Here is a 13,647-nt window from a genome sequence, read left to right as displayed (position 1 = left end):
CTCTTCTTCTTCCTAGCCAACAGCTCCCTGACATGAGTACTGGGGACCAAAGCCAGCGTCTCTGCGAGAGCAGTCCATGCTCTCAACTTCTGAGCCACCTCCTCCAGCCTTTGGTGTTTGTTTTTCGTCTTTCATTAGAATTTTAAAATTTAATTTATTTACTTCTTTTAAGACAGGCCCAACTAGCTGACCTGGAATTGACTGTAGTCCCCCTGTGTCAGCCTTCTGAGTACTAGGATTACAGATGTGAGCCACCACTGTTGGCTTAAAACACTCTTTAATGACTGAGTTCCACGGCACAGCTGAGAGCTAATAGGAAAGAGTGGGTGGGGTGTGGAAGGCAGATAAAGGTGCTTTGCCTGTTCTTTGATGGTCCTTCAGGGTGTCCTGGCAACCTGAGGGAGAGCAGGTCTGGAGATGCTCTGCTCCTAGAACTGGGGTGCCTGGAACTTTGGCCCACTTGACTTGCTTCTTCTTCTTCTTCTTCCTCCTCCTCCTCAGCAGCACCAAGCGCCCCAAGTCCATCGACGACAGTGAGATGGAGAGTCCAGTAGATGATGTGTTCTATCCTGGGACAGGCCGCTCTCCGGCCGCTGGCAGCAGCCAGTCTAGCGGATGGCCCAATGACGTGGATGCAGGTATGGGCATGGCAGTGGTGGTGTGACAGCCCCTGCTTCCGGTGGCCTCGTTTGTTGGATGGCACTTTCAGGCTCTCGGGCTGATGGCAAGGAGCGGGATGAGGAGCTCAGAGTTGCTAGCTGACCTATCGGCATTGTGGGTAGAGCAGACGGCTACCAAGCCTATAGTACCATTTATTGAGGGCATGGCCTCTTCTTCATAGATCCCTTGCCTCTAGAGACCTGCCTAGCCTTGTGGTTCCCTGGATTAAATCATTTCCCCCAGTTGGGCCCAGGGTTGTGTGTGAGGCCACTTGGCTTCCTGAGGCAAGGGCAGCCTTTGTTTTGGAAGGTACTCAGTAGCATTCCTGGCTCCACCACTAGATGCCAGTAGCAAACATCTACCCCTTCTTTAGTCGGTTGTTTTTGTTTTGCAACAGGGCCTAGCTATGTAACAGCTAGGCTGGCCTCACGCTCTAAATGCCCTTACCTCAGCCTCCCAAGTGCTGGGATTACAGGGTGCATCCGGCCAGCCTATTGGATGACTATAAATGTCCTTAGACATTGCCGGGTGCCCTCCCTCGGGGAGACAGATTTGAAGTAGACTAACCCTAGCCCTGGGGCCCAGCTTTACAGAGAAGCTTAGAACTGAGGGTGTGGAAGAGCAGAACTGTCTTGGGAAACTAGCAAAGAACAGAGATTCTGTCGAGCCCAGAGGAAGCAGCCTAGACCTTCCCAGTCCTCACTGAGCTGGCTTCCTGCTGAGTCCAGCCAAGGGCTGCTCCAGGACAGGCTGGTCAGATAGGCAGCCTAGAAGCCCAGAGGGACAGATTTATACACACCAAAAGCTGTGAATGTCCTTGAGGCATTGGGACCTGAAAGTGCAGACCTGCCATCGTACGTACAGTGGATACAGAACTTGCCCAGTGTAGATGGAGCTGGGGACACTCTGGATAGGGCTGGGGACCGGCCTTCATGGTTTGAACCAGGTGTCTGGTAGAGAACGGGCTGAGAGAGCTGGTGCAGCCTCTGGCTTTGGCTCTGCTTCCCGTGCAACGACAAGCAAAGCTGACCTCCTGGTCTTAGGCAGAGGGAGTGGACTTGCCACCCTCTCGAGCACCAATGGGGACTGCTCTGTGGAAAGGCACCCCCAGCATGACCTGGAGGTCCCTCACAGGATCTCCCTGTGGCAGACAGGGTCTGGGCCAGTGTGACCTACACACACCCCTAGGGGAATCTCTGGAGGTGGGTAGAGAGGGAGCTGAGAAGTTTGAAGATTGCTGTGTGCCAGGTCCCAGCCAGACTCGCCCTTGGGCAGGTGACATCTGCAAGGACTGCTGCTAGGGTACCTTGAGGACCCGCTGACTGCCTGTGACTCCATGTTCCCAAGAGCCCCCTTGCCAGGCTTCTGCAGTCTGCCCTCTGTCTGCTCTACCGCCTGCCCATTTCTGCTGCTTCTGGTAGTTCTGCCATGCACTGCGCCCCCAGAATCCCTTATACCCCAACTTGTCGTCGTTTCCCTGGGCTGCGACAAATCGCCAATTAAGCAGCCCAGCTGCAGGATGGGAACAGCTGGGTAGGCACTGTGCAGCAGCAGGGACAGCTGTGCACAGCTGGTGGGGCACTCCCCCCTCCTCATCATGCCAGCTATCAGGTGGTACACAGCTGCCGCCAGATAACACCTCTGCTGGTCGCTGGGAGCTCGCCCTCCCCCCTCCCCCCAATTCTCTCTGTGGTTGAAACTCTGAGTTTCTGTTCTGCAGCCCCCTTTCCCATCAAAAACAAATAGATTTATCCCTCAAAGATCGAAGCTCAAAGTCTGCCTCACCTCCACCTTTGCCTGGTCAGTCTGGGCATGGCCTTGAAGCTAAGTCCAGGATAAGAGATACCGAAAGAGTGTGCTCCTGGGAGCTGTTTGACAGCCTGTCACCTGGAACTGTGCATACTGGACAGAGATGGTGTTGGCTTGCAATCTCTTGACTGTCAAAGGCAAAGCCCAGATGGGGGTCTTTTTGTACCCGTCTCTGGCTAATACCGCCCTTGCCTTTGGCAACAGGGCAGAGAAGAGCCCCACTCTCTGAGCCCTATGGCCAGGGCAGTCCTTGCCTCTAGTTGTTCCCAGGGTGCTCCCAGCTCTGGCTCCTGCCTTTGTTCTCCTTTTGCTGCTTTGGAGGGCTTCTAACCATGCTTTCCCTTTTCCTTTTCTCCAGAAAGAGAGTGCTGGTTTCTTCAGGCCAGGGTGTCTTGTCACAGCCCCCAGCCTGTGCGTCCCACCCTTGGCGCTCTGGCTCCTTTCATGGCTCTCCAGCAGGCATCTGTGGGCTCCTCGTGCATCCCTTCCTAGATGCCAGCCTTGTACCCATTTTAATTCCTTTATCGACCGTCAGGAGCAGGATGCTTTCCTCTGCCAGCCACCCTTGCCCAGCATATCCTCCCACATGTTACCAGGGGCCTCATTTTCCTCTCTGCAGAAGCAACTGTAGCCAGATTGCACCCCTGAGGTCAGGCCCCAGGAGGAGCAGAGCAGGGCCCGAGGTGGAGGAAGGGCTGCTGGGTGCTGAGAAGAGAAGGAGCGGGCTGCTTAGCTGGCTTCCTACCCCAGCCAGCTAAACCTGCGTGTTGCTGCTTCCTCCCCCCAGGCCCTGCTTCTCTAAAGAAGTCAGGAAAGCTGGACTTCTGCAGCGCCCTCTCCTCTCAGGGCAGTTCCCCACGCATGGCTTTCACCCACCACCCGCTGCCTGTGCTTGCTGGAGTCAGACCAGGTGAGAGATGGGGGCGGGGCTTAAGGGGACACTGCGGGAGGCAGCCACAGCAAGGGGCAGCTGGCCAGGAGCAACAGGGGGCCAGGGATCAATCTAAGTTATAGATCTGGGCTCCCCAAGTGGGTCGTGGCACAGCAGTGGGGTGGCATGGGATGGGCAGTGTAACTCTGAGAACCAGGCTGCCCACTCGGTTCCTAGAATCCCTCCCACATGCTAACTCTGGCTGTGTTAAGTCTGTGTTGGGTGCATGGTCTGCACATGCTCACTGGGAGCTGCATGCAGCCTCCCCCTCCCCCACCAGCAAGTAGTTGAGCCAAGTTGCTCTCCTGTGGATTAGAAAGAGTACTGCTCAGCAGTCCAGGTTCCTGGTGTCTGTCCTAGAGCAAACCGGCACCAAATCTGGGCCTCCCTGCTTTTCCCAGAAGTGAAGGGCTGGGCCAGAAGGACAAGGCTCACCATGAAAAGGACTGTCTTGCTGCTCTGAGGGCATCTTCAGGCCCTGAGAAGATGCTGGATCTTCCTGAGGGTGGGGCCAGGCAGGATACCCGGGAACCTGGCCCTCCTGCACGTGCTGCTTCCGCCTCAGCACCCATCTGGCAGCAAAGGCCTGGCTTTTGTTTGCACATGGCCCTGTATCTGCCATGCCTCTCTTCTCTTCTGTAGGACGCGACAGGGAGGTTTACCTCCCGGCTTCCTCCTTGGGGCCTCCTGGCTTAGAGCCCAGAGGCAGCCAGCACTGGGGCAGGGTGTGGTGGCCACAAGGTGGGGGCAGGGAGCCCAGGCCTTGTGCAGGCGGCAGGAGGGAGGCAGGCTCCACCCTGCTGCGCTCCATTTTTATGAACTCCAGAGAGAAGCCAAGTTTCCTCAGCCCCCTAATGAAACTGAGAGCAAGAGTGAGCTGATTGGAAACAGACAGGAAGGGGGAGAACTTGAGGAAGAGCTGAGGCCTGTACAGGGGTAGGAACTGTGAGTTCACAGCGGCAGGGCCAACACATGAGGGGGGCCTAAGCATCCACTTACACATTTGGAGTTGTGTGTGTGCCGGGTGCCGATCCTGCACAGGCAGGGTCTGCTTGTCCAGAGACCACGGGGCTGTGGTAATCTGGTGTCGGTCCTTTCAGGCAGGCTCACACCTAGGACGGGGCAAGTGAGGTGTTTGCCAAGGGTAAAAGAAGGAAAATGTCAAGGATACTAAAAAAACTCAACCGGCAATAAGTAACATATTAGTGTGTTGTTTCTAAACAGTAAAAACAGTTGCAAAGCATAGGGTGAGTCTAACACCTGAAATCCCAGCACACAGGAGGCTGAGGCAGGAGGATCAAGAATTGGAGGCCCTATGACTGTCTCAAAAACCAAACAAGAGCAAAACCTTATGAGAAGCAAGTAACATTGTAACAGTTTGCTGGGACTGAGGCGTGGTGGCAGAAAGCACACCCCAGTACTGCAAAGACAAAAGAAAATCAACCATCCGAAAACAAACAACAAGAAAGTGCCCAGCACGTGCCTGCGAGGGTCCAGAATTTAAGGTCATCAAGTTCAGCCCCGGCTACAAGATAGCAACAAACCAACCAGAAAAGCAACATCCTAACAATTTTAAATAGGCCAACCCAACCCTGCGCTGGTAGCTGGCTGTTCACCTGCCTCAGCTAACCCCCACGCCAGCTCCCGGCAAACAGTATTTATAAAAGCAAGCAGCTGGCCCTCAGGTACTAGCCTGCCAGTTTATTTTATTTTATTGCATTGATTTTTTTTTTAACTTAGATGACTGAGGCGTTTTGTGCCTGACACAGTGCTTCTGCCCCATCCTGCCTCTTCCTCAGGACCCTCAGCCCTTTTGCCAGCCGTTGTGTCTTGCTTTTCCACGTGGCTGTTCTCACACCCTTTCTCTCCCCTGCCTGTGTGCACACAGGGAGCCCCCGGGCCACGGCATCAGCGCTGCACTTCCCTTCCACGTCCATCATCCAGCAGTCGAGCCCGTATTTCACACACCCAACCATCCGCTACCACCACCACCATGGGCAGGACTCGCTGAAGGAGTTTGTGCAGTTTGTGTGCTCTGACGGCTCGGGTCAGGCCACCGGACAGGTGAGTCCAGAGGGCGCAGGAGGCCCTGTAGCCTCATCTCTTTGTCTGTGTGTCTGTCTCTCTGTCTGTCTGTCCATCTGTCCGTCTAAGGGCTCACAAGGATAGGGCCAAGAATCTGGAACATACATGGAGTTGAAGCAGCAGAGAGCCCATAGAATCTACCTTGTGGTCAGTTTTACTGGACTTGGGGCCAAGGTCTGAGGATTGTGCTAGGGCCTGTTGGTTAGGGTTGGAGAGTTGGGGCAGCTGTCCAACCCTCCCTTTGGGGCTTCTTGCCCTTCCTGTTGACCTGTGGTTCCCAGCAGGAATGAGCCTATAATTTGTCCAGTCTAGGCCTTGGACCACCACCTCTTCCTAAAATTTAGAGGGTCAAGAATTTGACAGATTCTGGACTGAATTTGACTGGCTCATCACTGTTGATGTTTGGACTGTAAATTCTTCCTAGTGTGAGGCTGCCCTGGACTCTGTGGGAGGCATCCTGGGCCCCCACCTGACAGATGCCAGGAGTGCCTCCTCCCCCCCCCCCCAGTTATGGCCATCAGAGCTGTCTCTGGCTTTCAGTAGGCCTCACGAGAAGGTAAAGATAGACTCCTATGTCAGGACTCTTAACAAAGGGCTTCCACACTGTCATGATGTAGAAAGTCCTTCTGATCCATAATTCTGTGCGACAGCGAGGCTCTGTGTGGATCCCTTCTCTGTTAGCCAGCTCCAGGGCCTGGTCCAAACTCAAGGTGTTCAGCAAAGGGATTATCCAGGAAGATCCTGGGCCAGAGATGCTGGCAGGACATGTTCAGTCTCTAGGGGTCACTTGAGATGAGACGTGATGGTTCAGACTTCTGTGGAGTTCTACAGTCCCGCAGCATGCAAACTCCCCAGCTCCTCTCTCAGCTGGTCCAGATGTCAGCAGGAAGATGCTCGAGGGGCTTGGGAAACAAGTTGGGAGAGGCATTCTGGAAGTCCACACCAGAGGCAGTCCGGGGGGGAGAGCAGTGGCCCTCTGTTGTCCAGCCAGGCTGCCTCGATGTGCTCCTGGAAGAATGGGTGTTTTCTGGTTCTGGGGTAGTTCTGGCTGGGCTAGGGTCTGCATCCTGGCTCTCTGTCCATTCTGGGACTGGCCCTGCCTCCTCTGGCTTGCTCCCCTGTCCCCACCCTTCTGCTGTCCTCTTCTTTCCCACAACAGTTTCTCTTGCTGACTCTACAGCTCAGCACATTGTCGGCCTTCCTGCCTCTCTGGATAAAAACTGCCCATCTTAGAGGGGTAGGGGGGTAGAACTGGCCCCTGGTTGACACTTCAGTGATAGAGCAGGCTCCGGAGGGATGCTGCCTAACTTGCAGAGGCAGCCAGGCTCAGAGTCCAGAGAAGTAGGACCTAGGACCTTTAGGTCAATGCAAAGAGCCTCTAACCACAGGACCTTGAAGAAAGAATGATTTTGGCTCCTGCCTCCTGAGGGCTGGGCTCTGAGCCTCTCCTGTGACCTGGCATGTATAACATGGAACACTTGACCTTGCTGAAGAGTTATTTTCTCAAGACAGGCACCTGCCTCATGAGACTGCAGACAGAGATGTAAGCAGACACCTTGCTGAATGTAACTAACATTGGGGAGTAGGGAATCCTGTCAGGACTTCCTCTGTGACCTGAAACTGAGAGAAAGCCTGCTGCGGGGATCATGGGACTTGTGAGGGGAGTCAAGAGATGCACTCGTGTTGGGGAAGAGGCTGGCTTGTGGGAGAATGGAGGCTGTGCTGTTCTTCCTGGCCATAGTAGCAGCAGCCGTCCTCAGACTTAGCCAGTGTGAAGAGTCACACAGAACCTAAGTGACTGGCCAGAACATCCACTTTAGGAACCACTGACCTAGAGCCTACAGGAGCACCTCCCTCACCACCTCAGGAAAGACAGGTTACCAACCAGCTTTTCAGGAAAATATCCATAGTGAGGAAATACAGACTATTACAGAAGGCTCTCAGGCACCCTGATAGTTCATCCCTCTGCCCAAGACTAGGGTGCTTGTTTTGAAGGTCATGTGGATACAGCATCTAAGGCGATGCCAAGGGCTGGAGGAAGGGTCCTGGGTGGTGGTGTTTCAGGGATGGTGAGAGCCCAGTGGGGTTAATGACTCAGGGAAGCAGAATGCTGTCATCTGTACGAGGCGAGTGATGTGCTGGGCCAGCTGTAGACTCCTTTTAGCCTCAACTCAGTTCCTAAGGTAACACAGAGTCAAAGACCTTGATATTTTAATGCTTTGACTTATATCTCACCTAGAGCTTCAATGTTCCAGGCCTGGTGAACATTACTTCTAGAAATACGTCGGAGGATTGTGATTAACCCTGTCAAGTGGGGCTGTCCTTTTAGACACTCTTGCAGGAGATGGACTCCAAGCTGTGTCCTAGATGCTTGGAGCCTGGAGAGAAGTCATGAGGCTGTGATCTGTGGGACTGTTCCATTTCCTGTCTGGGGGATGCATGGGATGAGAGCCAGATGGGCCATAGACACCAGGGGAGAGGCTGCTACTTGGCTCTCACTGATACCCCTGCAGAGCTGGGAAGCCTGCCCCTTGGTCCTGATGCTGTCTAGAACCAAAGAGTCACTCTCTAAGGTAGTGTACCTAGCACAAAAGACTCTAGTCCAGGTCACAGATAGGGGTGCTGGGCAGCCACTGATTGCTTTTGCCAGATGCTCCAAACTGTCATCCTCAGAGTGTGCAGGAATGGCAGAAGGAAGAGTGTGTCAGATCTAGCAGGTCATGAGGGGTAAAGGCTCGTAGCCAGAGGTCTGGGTCAGGTGTGACCCAAGTGGAGCAAGAGCTGGGCATGGCAGTGCATTTGGGAGGTGGAGGTGGGAGGATCAGATGATCAGTTATCCTCAGGAGTAAAGCACTTGCCATACAAGTTTAATGACCTAAGTTTCATCCCTGGAACCATGGGGATGGGGAGGGGATGAAGTACGGCAGAAAGGACAGTGTGGTCTCATAGCATAGCCCTGTGTCCTGGAATGGGCCGAGCGCTACACGAGTCTGCTGGCATGCTGGAGTCTGGGGTCAGCTGCTCCCATGACTCTGATGAAGGGCCAAGAGTCTCCAAGAATAGGACAGTGAGGCGCCAGTATGACTTAGAGACTCTGGCAGGTCCTCAGGTGTGTGTGTGTGTGTGTGTGTGTGTGTGTGTGTGTGTGTGTGTGTGTGTGTGTGTGTGTGTGTGTGATGCTTTCAGAGCAGACCTTAAGGGGTACAGGGAGCTTTGGGCAGGGCACTCTGAGGTGAGCAGGGCTGTCAGCCTGGGTTCTAGAAAGTCCAAGGAACTCAGCATGAGAAATGCCTGGCAGAAGAGACAGAGTGTGGGATAAGAGCCTTTCGTGATCATTGTGGAGAGTGTCTTACTTCTAAAACAGTGGAAAGAGAGCTGAGCTACTTTGCTTTGGGGGAAGAGGGCCCATTAGACTGCCAAAGGCTCTTGGATCAGACAGATGCGTCTCTGCCTCCAGGCATGGCCAGTGTAGCAGGTGACTTTGGATGAACTACTTCCCTGCCCAGAACCTCACTGGATTCAGCTGTAGAATGGGTAGACTAAAAGCTTGCTTCGCATCAGTTTCCTAGAGACAGTACTTTGCAGCTTTGCACAGAGGATGAGCTTGAATTTCCGTCCTACAAGCTATAGGACATGGATTTGTAGCAACCCACTTGATGCCGATAGTATCTTCTAGGCCTCAAAAATGGCTCTGGATTCTGCCAGTGTCTTCCAGGATGGGGAGCAAAATGGCCTTGAAGTGAAAACTGTTCCCTTGTGAGTAGTTAGAAAGTCAAACACAGCATAAATATAATGCCTGGGCCATGAGGTGCTCCAGGGGTCTGGAGCACCACTCACTATCAGGGCAAAGGTGTCACCACGCCTTCACCTCCCACAACTGCTCCCCCACGCCCGAAGTCTCATTGTCATCAGTCAAGAGAGTGGGGACAGACTGATGCTGCTGGAGACATCTCACCTCCCTGGAGGTGGGGGGATTTCCTGGGGTTTGTCTTCCCATAGGAGGAGCACTGGCCAGGTATAATGGTGCACCCTTATAATTTGAACACCCAGGATATTGAGGCAGGAGGTTTACCAATTTGAGGGCAAGTTGAGAGAGAAAGACCTCCCTAGGACTTGTGCCTGAGTGGCCAGAAGGGCTGAAGTTTGCTCCATAGGAAAAGAAGAGCTGGGGCCAGGCCTCCCTGCACCTGAGCTGCTGCAGGTGGTCTTGAGGGCTCTGCCCTGAGCAGTATGAGGCATGGTCCAGGTCTCTCCAGGGAAACTGCGCTTGCCAGTGGCTGGGGAGCCCGTGGTGGTGCGTACTTTCTCTGAAGCCTTGACGCTGACCCAGACACGGTCAGGCATGAGGCCTGGAGGAGAAACCAAAGTTTGAGGCCAAAGAGGGCACAAAAGGACAAGGAATGGATCTTGGTGGCAGAATGTCCCTGGCTCCCGAGGGCGTGCGTTATCCAGGGACTTGCTCTTGAAGAACATCACAGAAGTTGGAGCCACCGATGGCATATTTTCCTCGCTGGCTGATCTTTATAGAAAAGGCCAGCGTCCCACTGTTCACAGGCTGAGAACAGGATCTGCTGCAGATAGAATGGTGGGTGCGCTTCTCATGCTTACGGCCTCCTGAGCCACACTGCCCATTGGGGTGGATGTTGGCAAGCCTGTGGGTCTTGGCTAGTCAGCCAGCCTCCGTTAGGCCCATGGAGGGAATGTGCCTTTGAGGCCGTGGAGGTGAGCTGGCTTCTCTTTCCTTCTGTGAGCCTGGCTGTTCTAAGTGCAGTGTGTGCATTACTAAGTGGGTCATTTCTGTGCCTAGAACATCTGGCTTAAATCAGCTACGTGTGGTGGCATACGCCTTTAAACCCAGCCCTTGGGAGCCGGAGGCAGGTAGATCTCTGTGATTTTTGAGGCCAGCCTGGTCTACATGGTGAGTTTGAAGCCAGCCAGAGCTGCACAGTAAGATCCTGAACAAAAAGAAAGAAATGAGGATCACCCGTCGGACACCCCCCATTCTTCCCTCCTCTACTCCATAAGAGGAAAAAGAAAGAAAGAAAGAAAGAAAGAAAGAAAGAAAGAAAGAAAGAAAGAAAGAAAGAAAGAAAGAAAGAAAGAAAGAAAGAAAGAAAGAAAGAAAAGAGACAGAGAGAAACACCCAAGAGACCAAATAGAGGCCTTACACCCTCCTCCATCCTGTGCCTAGAGGAAAGGACCCTCCCTCCCACTCCTGCATCTTCCATTGGGAGCGCCTGCTCTCAGGAGCAAGCGGCCGGCCGCGCAGGGGAGCGAGCGTGTGTCTGTGTGTGATGTGCCTTCATGCGTCACTCTATTTATGTTGTTCGCAGCCCAACGGTAGCGGCCAGGGCAAAGTCCCGGGGTCATTTTTGCTACCGCCGCCGCCTCCAGTGGCCAGACCTGTGCCCCTTCCTATGCCTGATTCCAAAACCACCAGCACGGCCCCAGACGGCGCCGCCTTGACTCCTCCATCACCTTGTAAGTGGACGATGAAACCGATACCACAGCGCCCAGCATCCCTGGCCCATCTACGCAGTCTCCACTGCAAAGAGAGGAGCGCCCCCTCCCAACAAAGCCCCTACCCAGAGAGCCTCAGAGCCTCCCAGCGAATGAGCAGGGTTGAGCCCTGGCCACAGCCTCCGGGGCCTCAGTTACTCCAGCCAGCACCCCATGAGCCCTGCCCACTGCTCCCAGCCAGACCCTGGCCCAGGCCCCCCTGGGGGGCGGGAGGGAGAGTGCAGTGGGGCACTGGGCCGGGGGTGCTGGCGCGGGTAGGGGGGCGGGAGGCACAGCCATGCCATCTTCATGCCTGATTGCTGCTTTTGGTTTTGTTTTTGGTTTTGGTTTTGATTTTTTGGTTTTGTTTTTCAATTTTTTTGTTGTTGTTTTGTTCCCTTACACACACCACAACAAATTAAATGTGACCCCAAGGTGACTTCACTGCCATCTTCTTTTTGCCTTGCCCCCTCACCTCCATCTGGTCCTTTGGGCCTCTGAAGATGCAGGAGGCTGCTTCCAATGCCTTCTTCCCTCCGTCTCTCATTTGGTTGTTTCTTCTTCTTTTCTTCTTCTTCTTCTTCTTCTTCTTCTTCTTCTTCTTCTTCTTCTTCTTCTTCTTCTTCTTCTTCTTCTTCTTCTTCTTCTTCTTCTTCTTCTTCTTCTTCTCCTCCTCCTCCTCCTCCTCCTCCTCCTCCTCCTCTTCCTCCCTCTTCCTCCCTCCTCCTCTTCTTCTTCTTCTTCTTCTTCTTCTTCTTCTTCTTCTTCTTCTTCTTCTTCTTCTTCTTCTTCTTCTTCTTCTTCTTCTTCTTCTTCTTCTTCTTCTTTCTTTTTCCCCCCTTTCTCCCCTCTTCCCATCCTCCCATCCCTTCCTTTCTCTACCCTCAGTTCCTTTCCCAGGTTGTAAGTACCAAGAAGAAGGGGTGGGCACTGGGTCCTGGCTTCTTTTTCTTCCTCCCTCCTTTCCTCCCTCCCCCTTCCTTTCTCCCCTCCCCCTTTAAATCCAATGACAAATGTTGCCAAAGGGAAGAGAAGAAAAATCTAAGTGGAGAGCTAGACCCAGCTAGACCCGACGTGAAGGACAGGAGAGGCGGAAGGCAGGCGGCGCACTGTCTTGGGCTGGGACAGGGGTGGGCAGAGCTGAGCTGGAACTGTGCAGGAGTGGGTGGGAGGGTGGCCCATGTCAACACTCCTGTCCGTTCGCGCTCTCTGTCCTTCTCTCCCTCCCGTGGTTTGAGTTCTTCCCCCCTCCCTGCTCTCTCCATGCCATCTTCTCATTTGCATATGCCATTAGACATGATCACAGTCACTAGAGGTGGGTAGAGTGGGGGAGGGAGCAAGGCTGGGGCACACTTCTGGAGAGAGGCGGACAGAAACTGGTGAGCATGTCCTGGATGTGTCTGGCATAGACAGGGGTGGCTTCCCAGGCAAACTGTGGCATTCCATTTTCCTCTGGGGACTGTTTCCCACCTGTCAGGTTCCGCTGAACACCCCAGGAGAGATCAGGGGTGTTGGGTTCATTTTTCCCCTGGGGCACTGGACAGCTGCCCCCCCCCCCAGGTGGCTGAGCTTTGGGGCTCTGTCTGTGGCCTCTTTCTCTGTCACCTGGCCTAGCACACTAGCTCATTGATGGGAAGAGAGTGGCGTGTGCCTCAGCTTCTCTGCTACAGCAAGAGCCAGGCAGCCAGGCCACAGGTTCTTTTGTGACCACTCCTGCTGGCTCGGCCTGCCACTGGACCCCTGTGAGTTCCTGAGCCACTTGCCAACCAATGGGACTACCCAAGGTGGTAAGTGGTACAGCCCCCTGGTGAGGCTGTGGGGCTGGAGAGGAGGCCTGTTTGAGAGGGCCATTGCCCGGCCAAGCCAGGCTGCTCCAGGCTGCCCAGCTCCCACCTTTGCACGGCCCTTCTACAAGTAGAAAAGCTAGGGGACTCCACTGGTAAACCTGGTGCCAGCCATTGTCTCAGTAGGGGACAGAACTAGACCCAGGGGACTTCAGCTGCAGCTTCAAGGGCCCTTCCTCACCCCAGCCTTGACAGGCTGAGACAGGAGGATATGTGTGTGTGCTCCTGGTCATGGAGAGGAAGGGCTTGGAGCCTGGCCTCCCTAGCTGCAGCCCCTCACTCTTCCTTCCTGCTGCCAGTCTACCCTGCAGCATGTCTAACCTAGTCTCTCCCTTTCTCAGCCGCCCAGTGAGGCAGTGCCCAGGTGGGTCCCATAGCCTGACCTGGTCTCTCCCTCTCTCCGCTCCCCTGCTCCCCACAGCATTCACAACGACAGGCGCCTCCTCTGCCAACCGGTTTGTCAGCATCGGATCCCGGGACGGCAACTTTCTGAACATCCCACAGCAGTCTCAGGTAGGAGATGCCTGAGTGCACACAGAGGTGTGCACGTGGGGAGTGTGCACTCAGTCTTGGGGAGAGCTGTTCCTTACGAACTGCACACCCAGGCTTCTGCCCAGCTGAGCAGCCTCCCTAGGCAGCCTCAGGCTCCCTGGCTAATCAGCTAATTGGATAATTAGCTCTAACAGCCCTGGACCTGGGAAAGGCAGCCGGAGGCCAGAGGCCTCTGGGCCATCCTGATGGGGCAAAGATGAAAGAATGAGGTACTAACTAGGAAGACTGCCCTATCTCCTGGACCTCTTCCTGTCCTGCTTAACCCTG

General features: G+C 54.3%; 1 protein-coding gene and 1 long non-coding RNA gene across 30 annotated transcripts in view; one reads left to right on the top strand and one right to left on the bottom strand.

Annotated features, from left to right (window-relative positions):
• Positions 1-13,647, top strand: part of Nfix (nuclear factor I/X) — a 96,527-nt gene that overhangs the window by 74,132 nt on the left and 8,748 nt on the right. For 10 of the 29 annotated variants that reach the window (NM_001371053.1, NM_001081981.3, NM_001371054.1 and 7 more), the window contains exons 6-10: positions 502-638; positions 3,257-3,379; positions 5,289-5,464; positions 10,819-10,966; positions 13,250-13,341. In NM_001371053.1, the coding sequence (NP_001357982.1) occupies positions 502-638; positions 3,257-3,379; positions 5,289-5,464; positions 10,819-10,966; positions 13,250-13,341 (676 nt within the window). The remainder of the gene's footprint in view (positions 1-501; positions 639-3,256; positions 3,380-5,288; positions 5,465-10,818; positions 10,967-13,249; positions 13,342-13,647) is intronic. The other 19 variants (NM_001081982.3, NM_001371062.1, NM_001371063.1 and 16 more) reach the window with 7 other exon arrangements.
• G430095P16Rik (RIKEN cDNA G430095P16 gene) lies at positions 261-4,050 on the bottom strand. The gene is made up of 2 exons (NR_169084.1): positions 3,836-4,050; positions 261-718 (listed from the first exon to the last, which is right to left on the bottom strand). It is a non-coding gene; the product is annotated as an RIKEN cDNA G430095P16 gene (long non-coding RNA).

This window comes from Mus musculus, chromosome 8 (assembly GCF_000001635.26).
Source record: "Mus musculus strain C57BL/6J chromosome 8, GRCm38.p6 C57BL/6J".
In the NCBI taxonomy this organism is placed as follows: domain Eukaryota; kingdom Metazoa; phylum Chordata; class Mammalia; order Rodentia; family Muridae; genus Mus; species Mus musculus.
Note: the sequence above shows the minus strand (reverse complement) of the source record. Positions and strands in the feature narration are given on the sequence as shown.